Source organism: Apis dorsata, unplaced genomic scaffold (genome assembly GCF_000469605.1).
Source record: "Apis dorsata unplaced genomic scaffold, Apis dorsata 1.3 scaffold_59, whole genome shotgun sequence".
Taxonomy (NCBI): domain Eukaryota; kingdom Metazoa; phylum Arthropoda; class Insecta; order Hymenoptera; family Apidae; genus Apis; species Apis dorsata.
Window position 1 is genome coordinate 896,270 of NW_006263359.1, and position 9,530 is coordinate 905,799.

The 9,530-nt window shown below is 24.4% G+C and overlaps 3 protein-coding genes across 4 annotated transcripts in view; 2 read left to right on the top strand and 1 right to left on the bottom strand.

The window, feature by feature from the left end:
* The window catches only part of LOC102673138 (CAP-Gly domain-containing linker protein 1), an 18,079-nt gene extending 13,738 nt beyond the window's left edge, over positions 1 to 4,341 (top strand). The window contains exons 14-22 of the mRNA XM_031515234.1: positions 1 to 83; positions 147 to 459; positions 527 to 678; positions 754 to 2,432; positions 2,495 to 2,585; positions 2,682 to 2,712; positions 2,837 to 3,011; positions 3,102 to 3,280; positions 3,578 to 4,341. Coding sequence (XP_031371094.1) covers positions 1 to 83; positions 147 to 459; positions 527 to 678; positions 754 to 2,432; positions 2,495 to 2,585; positions 2,682 to 2,712; positions 2,837 to 3,011; positions 3,102 to 3,280; positions 3,578 to 3,624 — 2,750 coding nt within the window. The 3' untranslated portion in view covers positions 3,625 to 4,341. The remainder of the gene's footprint in view (positions 84 to 146; positions 460 to 526; positions 679 to 753; positions 2,433 to 2,494; positions 2,586 to 2,681; positions 2,713 to 2,836; positions 3,012 to 3,101; positions 3,281 to 3,577) is intronic.
* Positions 4,342 to 4,752: 411 nt separating this feature from the next.
* Positions 4,753 to 5,602, bottom strand: LOC102673275 (DNA-directed RNA polymerase II subunit RPB11). The gene is made up of 4 exons (XM_006609699.2): positions 5,401 to 5,602; positions 5,232 to 5,321; positions 4,949 to 5,123; positions 4,753 to 4,880 (listed from the first exon to the last, which is right to left on the bottom strand). Exons 1-4 carry the CDS (start codon positions 5,451 to 5,453, stop codon positions 4,845 to 4,847), a joined length of 354 nt encoding a protein of 117 aa, XP_006609762.1. The 5' UTR covers positions 5,454 to 5,602; the 3' UTR covers positions 4,753 to 4,844.
* A 397-nt stretch (positions 5,603 to 5,999) lies between these two features.
* On the top strand, positions 6,000 to 8,792 carry LOC102673404 (mitogen-activated protein kinase 1). Of its 2 annotated transcripts, none has more exons than XM_006609700.2 (8): positions 6,000 to 6,190; positions 6,970 to 7,096; positions 7,176 to 7,286; positions 7,363 to 7,614; positions 7,739 to 7,906; positions 7,991 to 8,179; positions 8,253 to 8,385; positions 8,465 to 8,792. In XM_006609700.2, the coding sequence occupies exons 1-7, from the start codon at positions 6,066 to 6,068 to the stop codon at positions 8,376 to 8,378; spliced, it is 1,098 nt and encodes a 365-aa protein (XP_006609763.1). In that variant the 5' UTR covers positions 6,000 to 6,065; the 3' UTR covers positions 8,379 to 8,385; positions 8,465 to 8,792. The 2 variants fall into 2 exon arrangements, with proteins under 2 accessions (XP_006609763.1, XP_031371090.1); XM_031515230.1 differs by lacking the exon at positions 6,000 to 6,190 and adding an exon at positions 6,823 to 6,841.
* The last annotated feature ends 738 nt before the right edge of the window (positions 8,793 to 9,530 follow it).

Genomic DNA, 9,530 nt, shown 5'->3' on the forward strand with positions numbered 1-9,530 from the left:
ATAGTTTGCTTTCTAAGCAGATACAGGAATATCAATCAAAAACTGAAGACAATTTTAAAATAGTTCAAGAAAAACAAAAATTAGTAAGTACTTTTTTTTCTTTGCAAATATTAAGTTTATTAATTTCAAATTTATTATTACATTAGGAGCATGATATTGCTTCTTTAATGGCTACAGAAGTCACTTCCTCTTCACAATTAAAAAAACTAAGTGAAGAATTAAAAGTGAAAGAAAAAGAATTATTAGACCTTCGTTCGACAACTGCAGCTGAAATAGAGGAATTAACAAAACGTTATCAAGATCAAATTGAAGAAAAAGTGAAATGTATAGAAGAAGCAAATGCTTATATATCTCAAAAATCTCTATTGCTCAGTAAATTAGAAAATGATGTACTTGAATTGAAATCAATTCTTGCAAATAAAGATGAAGAGATAAAAAATCTCACACAAAAGACTTTAGGTAAGCGATAATATGATATTAAATTATATTATTTTATTAAATTAACATTAATTATATCTATTTTCAGAATTACAGGATGCACTTACTTTATCGGAAAAAAGTAAAGCGATTCTGGAGAATGAACTTCGAGAATTTGAAAATAATATAGAAAAATTAAATCAACAAGTTGCTAATTCAGAAAATAAACTGTTGCAAGTTACATCTCAAAAAGAAAAATTGGTTAGTTTATTTTATTTAGAGTTTTAAAAATGCAAATTCTTAATGTAAAGTATATTTTATTTTTATTATGTTTAGGAAACTGACATAACAAATCTAATAAGTACTTCTACTGATTCGTCAGAACAACTTATGAAATATAATGAAGATTTGCGAATAAAAGAAAAAGAACTTGATGAAGTTAAAGATAAAGCATTCAAAAATGAAACCTTATTCAAATCATTAGAATCAAAGTTGAATAATATGGAAATAGAATTAAATAAAGCTAATGATTTGATTCAAATACAATGCTCAGAAATAGAGAATAATAAATCTGAATTAGAAAAAGAAAAAAAATTGAATACAGAATTATCTATTAAAATAAAAAGATTTGAAACAGAAAATATAGAACTTGAAAAACATATAAAAGAAAATAACTGTATTAAAGAACAACTTAAAGAAAAATCCCAGGAATCATTAAATCTTTCAAATGAATTAGAAAATAACAAAAAAGAAGTGATTAATTTACAAAAACAATATGAAACTTTAAAAAATTCACATAAAGAAGAGATATTTTCTCTTCAAAAAGAGATTAATGACTTAAAAATGGAATTAAATACTTCTCAAGAAGAAACAAAGATTTTACAAAAAACAAAGTCTAAGTTAGAAGCAAATCAAAGTGCCAATCGTTGGACGATTGAAGAATTGACAGATAAATTAGAAATTGAAATAGCAAATCGCACAAAATTAGAATTATTAATAACAGAAAAAGATATTAATTTGCATGAATTAAAAAAGAAATATGAAGAATTACAGAAAACAAATGAAAGTTTAGTTACTAATAAGGAAACCACGAATAAAGATTTGACAACATCATTAGATATTATGCATAATGAAGTAAAAGAATTAAAGGATAAACTAATTGCTGCTACAGAAATAATTAAAGACAAAGAAAACGCTCTTGTTGAAACCAAAAAAGAAGCTGAACAATTTGAAACACAACTTTCTAAATTGAATGATACTCTTATATCCATGCAAAAAGAACAAAGAAATAAAGTAAACGACATGAAAAAAGTACAGGAAGCTCTACTAGAGAAAGAAAAAGAAATATCTAATATTATTGAAACAAAAATTTCTTTAGAAAATAATGTAAAAATTTTAGAATCAAAATTAGAAGAAAATGTAAAAGATTTAGAATCACAGTTAAAAACTATACAAAAGGAATTAGATGTAAAAAATAATATACTTCAGGAAACAGAACATATGATGAAAGAATTGAAAAGTTCTAAAGAAGAATCTGTGATGAAATTACAAAATACTTTAGAATGTGAAATGAAAGCTAAACAAACTGAATTTGAATCTATAATGCAAAAAAATTCTGAATTAGAAAAACAGCAACAATTGTTTCAAGATATAATAGAGAAACAAATTAGTGATTTAAATAATAAAGAAATAACTATTGATAAATTAACAGCACAAATTAAGGCTTTAGAAAATGCACAAACAGAAAAATTAGAAATGGATAAACAAATAAAAAGTGAAGAAGTTAAATTTATGCAAAGTAAATTAACTGAAGCGATTAAAGAAAATAAAAATCTAATTGAGAATAAAGAATCTCTTGAAAAATTATTCAAAGAACAAGAACAAAAAATTGAAATACTTACAAATATCATAAAAACTAAAGAAAAAGAAACTGAAAAAAATGTTCAAAATTTGATAGAAAAATTAAATCTTATGTCAATGGAAACAACACATTTAAAAGAAGTACAAAGTAATTTGTAAGTAAAAAATAAATATTAAATATTCCTAAAATTTTATATACTTATATTAATCATTTTAGGGAAAGGGAGAATAAACAAATTACAGCTAAATGGACAGAAGCAACAAATCAATTAAAGCTAACTCGCGAAAATATAAAAAATAGTTATGATGTAAGTTTTTGATTTTTATTTTGTTATGTTTATTATAAAAATATTATATTATAAATATATTATATTATAAATAATAAATTGTTATTTATATTGCAGGCAGCTGGAGGTGATATGAAACAACATATAGGTAAAATTTATTTTAAATCAATAAATCTTTTTTGCATTTTTTTTTTAATTATATTATAAAATATATTATAAATGAAATTATTGATTATTGATTATAAATCAATACTGATTATAAATTATTTCAGTGGATAAGGATATTGATATTTTAAAATTAAAAGAAGAATATGAAACAGCAAAAAGTCAAATAGATTTCTTAAATTCTGTAATAGTTGATATGCAACGTAAAAACGAAACTTTATTATGTAAAGTGGAAGTTCTTGAAATGGGAATACCTTCCAATGAAGCTGATGAATATACCAAGTTTGTAATATTTAATATTCAATCAATATATCTTATAATAATTATATTAATGTAATAATTATTAATTTAACTATATTATTTTGATTAAAGAACAACATTAGAGAAACGTATGGCTGCACCACGTATGTTCTGTGATATTTGTGATCAATTTGATTTACACGAAACAGAAGATTGTCCACGTCAAGCTCAAGACTTTCTAGATACGGAAAAAGTCGTAAAGTCTTCAAAAAAACCATCGGTGGAAAGACCGTACTGCGAAAATTGTGAAAGTAAGAGTTCATTTCTCAAAATTATATAAATTGAAATTCTTTTTATTATATTCATAATAATTTATTATAATATTTTTTCTCCTAGGAGGTATATAAAATATAAAGTTCTGTTCTAAATATTTTTTTAAGTTTCTAAGAAATATTAGCGAAATTTTGGAAAAATATTTTTTATAAACAACTAATACAAAGTTTTTTATTAAGTATATTTCTTAAATATTTCACATTAATTCTTCTAATTGTTTCTTTGTAATTTCTATCTTTATAATTCTATTTATAATTGTTTTAATTGTTTTACAGTGTTTGGACATGATACTCGTGATTGCGATGATGCTGAAACATTTTAATAGAGTATTATCATTCATAGATATTTTATTGCTTCTCAAAAATCCTAATTACAAAAAAAAAACCTGTTGAAATTTTTGCAGAGTATATTTTTATATGAAAAAATTTAAAGCTATAGTTATATGCATGTCTTCCTGCATAGGAATATGCATATTAATTGTCCAAATATTGACAATTCCATGACAAATTTGTGCTCCTCATGTTAAATTTATGGTTTGAAAGTCTATATATGTTTTTATGTGTATATTTGTTGCGCTTCCACGTGATTGTTAAAGTACAAAGTTATATGTCACTTCTATTGTGAATCAGACTTATGACTAAGTTATTTTATGATATATTGCTGATTTGTATTATAGAATGGAAACATAATGAAATGCGTAACGAAAAATTAAACGCATATTTTGGATGAAGTCAAATGTAATTATGTACATACTAATTATATTTATGTGAATCTGTACATGTATTTAATAATTTATTTAGTATTGAAAAGCGCCATATATTTAACAATAGTTCCTTCTAATTTTGAAAAATTCATCAATCAAGATTAGAATTAGTCCAAGGCGTTTCTTATATGATTTCTAAGCACTTATATTACAATTGTAGTACATTTTTTCTGAAAAAGTGTTTGTACTTTTTATATAAAAGTAATTTATTGTTCCATTTTTGCTATTAATTTTTGTACAAAACTTGTTTCAGTAAAATTATACTACTATGATTTACTATTTTCTTGCCTTCTAATTTTAAATTTAAATACAGGGTTAATAAAGTCATTAATTTCAAAACATATATTTAATTTTTAGAATTATAGGAAAATTAAACATTGTAGTTAAAAAAATAAAATTGTAAGAGACTGATTTTAGTATTTTTTACAAACTTATTTAAATTAAATAATTATGACTTCATTTCTTAATAAACAGTGATTTTTTATCTTTAAGATTAAAGTCATTGTCCATCTAACGTCCAGTTCATATGCTGTTCTATTGTCAGACTTTGTATTATTAAATGAGTTATAATTTCAAAAAATTTAAGTAAACTATTTTTCAACTATTTTTATTTCTTTATTCATACATATATAAATATCAGTTAATATTAATTATATTAATTATATCAATATTTATTAAAATAAATCAGGTCTCGTAGTAATCCAAAAATGATATACATATTAATATTTTATTTACATTTCTTAATATCTAAAATTAATTTTAAAAAAAGAATAACAAATTCAATCTAATCCTTCCTTTTTTTCTTTAATAGCTTCCTGAAATGTTTTTTATATAACATTATAAATATATAAAAATTGTAATGTATTTTTCATTTATAAATTACCTTAAAACGTTCTTCAAATAGAGAAAGCTCTGCTATTAAATCTGTAATAGCATGCATAAATGCTTCATGTGGTGTATAATCTGATGTAGTTTGAATTCTAATCACAAATTTATGTTCTAATGGGTGTGGAACTTTATATCCAGCAAACAAAACTTGAGGATCCTTCAATAGCTGACTATCAAATAATAAATGAGATTATCATAATACTTCTTTATATGTGTATATATATATATATATATATATATAATATTATATTGCATGAATTTTTGTAAGATGTATATACTTGCGGATCATATTTCCAAGAGTATGGTCTTCTTTATTAACAGTAAAAATCGCAGCATTGGGAACTTTTGTGTCTTGTTCTTTGATAATTCTTTATTAAATACAGAAAATCATATATATATATCATTTTGATTAAATGTTTAATATAAATAATCGATTTTAATACGTACTTTTTTTCTCCTTCATACAAAAGAAATGATTCAAAAGTCGGTGGTGCATTCATATTATATCTGTAATATATTTAACGTTAAGTTGAAAGTTTATTGAATTCTATGAAGAATTCTTATCGGAAAATGCGATTATAATACAAATATTACAATTATAAAGCAATGATAAATCATATACTAAAACTACTAAGTCTTAATTTATTTTACTTTAGATGAGAAACTCGAAATTCAGTAGAACTACAATGTCTTTGTTCTCAATATTGTAACATATTTCATATCAATATTTAATTCGATAAGATTTAATAATAAAAATTAAAAATTAAAAATTATATTGTTAAAACTTAACAATATAACAATTTTCATAAAAAAAAGATATAAAAAAAATAAATAATTTCTAAATCTTCTATTTTTTAATGTTTTAAAATAATAATTTTTAATATTTTGATATATTTAACGTTAAGTAATCAAAAAAATTTGATATCAAAATTTGATTTATAATGATAAAATTAAAGAAAAGGGTGCGGAAAGATCGTTTTTGATGCCTTATTAATTGATAAATAATATATAAATTTTTCATAAGTCTATCTAATCATGATATCGTTCATGGTCAGTCGACTAAGAAGCAAGATTTGGTCTGACTTCGCCGGAGCCGCAAAATAGTTGTCAAAATGGCGGGTGAAGGTTCTGCAAGTGTAAATCCAAATTGTGAAGTTGTTCGTGGACAAACGTTCGAAGTTGGTCCACGATACACGAATTTGTCGTACATGGGTGAGGGTGCCTACGGAATGGTCGTGTAAGTGACTTCGAGTCAATTTTTTTTGTTATTTCCAAGAATATTCAACCGCGTATTGACTAGCTGACAGGCCGAAAGATAAACAATCAAAAACATAATCATTAAACGAATTATCAATTTTATAATAATGTTTTCATTTCATGATGTAAAAGATTTTATTTTTGACTGAACACTACATGCAACTGTTGCGAAGTATTATTCATCGTTATGTATTGTTTTCTTTTGGCGCCAGTTTTGAACATGATTGTCACACCCTTTCAAACCCCTATTCGTACTTGTTAATATTATAACTTCCTTGTTCCCATCGCTTATCTCTCATTTATCGCTCTTATCATTGTACTGTTAACGAGATCACGTATATATTTCATACTTTTGCAAAAATGGCGAATTTTTAGAAAAAATTGTAATCTTTTTTGTTAAAAATTTTTTTAAATTACTTCAAATTAATTTTTTTTTTTTTTTTAATTGTTTTAACTTTTATTTTATTTTTTTAATATATTTGAATATATTGAGTAGATATATTGAATATACTAAATAGATATTTTTAGAATATGATATATTTAAACTTAAAATAAATTTTAAAAATAAAAAAAAAAGATACTATAAAATTACTTCCTGTATTATGATTCTAGGCTAAGAAACAAATCTTATGTATATATTTTATGTGTTTTATTATTTTTTTCTTAATAATATTATTATATTTATTTTTGGAATATATGATAAAACAATTTAATGAAAAAAATTTTTAATGTCTTAAGTATTTTGAAATTTTTTTTCAGATCTGCTTATGATAATGTAACAAAAACAAAAGTAGCTATTAAAAAAATTTCACCCTTTGAACATCAAACATATAGTCAGAGAACATTAAGAGAAATAAAAATTTTGACTAGGTTTAAGCATGAAAATGTAAGTAATTTAATCAGTTAAATATAATTAGTAAAATTTATTGATAAAAAATTTATTGATTTTACACTTCCTTTTTTAGATAATAGATATAAGAGATATATTAAGGGCACCTACTATAGAACAAATGAAAGATGTATATATTGTTCAATGTCTAATGGAAACTGATCTCTATAAACTTCTTAAAACACAGGTTAGTATAGTTAATATTAATAAATGAAATTATAAAAAAAATATTAATATATTTAAAATTCATTCATTAATTTCAGGCTATTAGTAATGATCATATATGTTATTTTCTTTACCAAATATTAAGGGGATTAAAGTATATTCACTCTGCAAATGTATTACATAGAGACTTGAAACCAAGCAACTTGCTGTTAAATACCACATGTGACCTTAAAATCTGTGATTTTGGTTTAGCTAGAGTTGCTGATCCAGAGCATAATCATGCTGGTTTTCTTACTGAATATGTAGCAACAAGGTGGTATAGAGCTCCAGAAATAATGCTTAATTCCAAGGTGCTTAAATCCAATGAATAATAGAATTTGAATCATTTTAGTTTAGAATTTTAGAATAATTTTAGAAATATAAATTTTAGAATATTTTAGAATAAATATAACAGACTTTATTATCTTTTTTCAGGGCTATACTAAGTCTATAGATATTTGGTCAGTTGGCTGCATTCTTGCAGAAATGCTTTCCAGAAGAGCAATATTTCCTGGTAAACACTATTTAGATCAACTAAATCATATATTGGGAGTCCTTGGATCACCATCCCCTGAGGATCTTGAATGCATTATAAATGAAAAAGTATTAATCATTTTTTTATGTTTAATTTTCTTTTATATCATTATATTAATACATTATACGTACAATTATAAAATATTATTTTAGGCACGAAATTATCTTCAATCATTACCATATAAACCAAAGGTTCCATGGACAAGTTTATTTCCAAATGCCGATTTGCGAGCTTTAGATTTGTTAGATAAAATGTTAACATTTAATCCTAACAAACGGATTGTTGTAGAGGATGCTTTAGCACATCCTTATTTAGAGCAATATTATGATCCTGCTGATGAAGTATATTTTCTACTATTAGACATTAAATATTTAGACAAATACTTAAAATAATTTTATAACATGCTATTTTTAGCCAGTTGCAGAAGAACCATTTAAGTTTGACATGGAATTAGATGATCTTCCAAAAGAAGTATTAAAACAATATATCTTTGAAGAAACTATATTATTCCAAAAGAATCATCAAGAAAACGCTATGTAGTCTATTGGTATTTATTATTTTTCATCAATATTAAATATTTAAAAAAATTATCAATATTATATTTATAATAATTAATAATGTTTCAGCTGCAGTGAATTTGCAGAATAACCAAAAAAGAAGCGAAAATATAATGTCAGAGTAACGAAAGTGTACTTTTATAATTGTCTACGATCAAAGCAAGAAAGAAAAAAAAAGAAAAATAAAATAAAATAAAACGAAACTTTTACGAAGATGTTTTATCGGAGCAAGGCTTAAAGTTAAGCTACAAACATACACACAGGCGAGTTTGTGAAAATGAACGAATGGAGCGGTGAACGAGGTAAAGAAATAAACCGCAGTGTCCGTGCATATACTTGTACATTCGCATGTCTTTACCGGAGAAAAAAGAAACAAAAATACAGTGTCTTTTTTGTTACAATTGAATGCATAATATTAATTTGTACAATAACTTTTATTTATCCCGAATTATATATAGGTAATGCTAGTTGACGATTTATTGTTAATCACCGTATCATACACATTGTCTGTGATTTAATTGCCGAACGAGTGACGTGGTCGGTATAACGTGCGAGATATTCTGAACCACGTAACACGGCGACCGATAAAATGAATGTGCGTAGAGAGAAAAAGAGAGGGGAGAATGAGAATGAGAGCGAATGAAAGAGAGAGTGCGAGAGAATCTGAAACTGTGTGCTTATTCTTAATTAATGTGTGCATATATATGAGCACACATGCACACAGTATATATATTTTGAACATTAAATTCACAAAGTATTTGCTGATAATTTCCTTATTAATATTATTATTTTTATTATTCTTAATAATAATATTATTATTATGTCATTCTTATAGTAGTTATGTACCTCGCAGAAATTGTTCTGAAGAATATGTTCTGCCTCTATTGGATTTAGCTTGTAGATGAGCAAAAGAAAACGAAAGAAGATAAATGAAATAATGAGCGAATGTATGCACATGTGAGAAAGAGCAAATGGAAGAATGAAAAAGTAAGAGAGAGCGAGATGCTCAAAAATTGTTTAGTTCATAGTTAATTGCATTTGATGCAGCTTCCAGTTCTTCTAAACTGTTTAATTACATCTTGTTTCACGATTTACAGGTATTATTACACTGATACTGCCATTCTTGTGCGATGGA

What these genes read in the sequence shown, in the direction of transcription:
- LOC102673275 (XM_006609699.2), bottom strand. Translation starts at nt 5,453, where the DNA reads ATGAATGCACCACCGACTTTTGAATCATTTCTTTTGTATGAAGGAGAA. An exon ending in CTTGGAAATATGATCCGCAA is followed by an intron (nt 5,124 to 5,231) that starts GTATATACATCT and finishes ATTATTTGATAG; the next exon opens with TCAGCTATTGAAGGATCCTC. An exon ending in TATTTGAAGAACGTTTTAAG is followed by an intron (nt 4,881 to 4,948) that starts GTAATTTATAAA and finishes AAAACATTTCAG; the next exon opens with GAAGCTATTAAAGAAAAAAA.
- LOC102673404 (XM_006609700.2), top strand. Translation starts at nt 6,066, where the DNA reads ATGGCGGGTGAAGGTTCTGCAAGTGTAAATCCAAATTGTGAAGTTGTT. An exon ending in AAATAATGCTTAATTCCAAG is followed by an intron (nt 7,615 to 7,738) that starts GTGCTTAAATCC and finishes ATCTTTTTTCAG; the next exon opens with GGCTATACTAAGTCTATAGA. An exon ending in ATTATGATCCTGCTGATGAA is followed by an intron (nt 8,180 to 8,252) that starts GTATATTTTCTA and finishes TGCTATTTTTAG; the next exon opens with CCAGTTGCAGAAGAACCATT.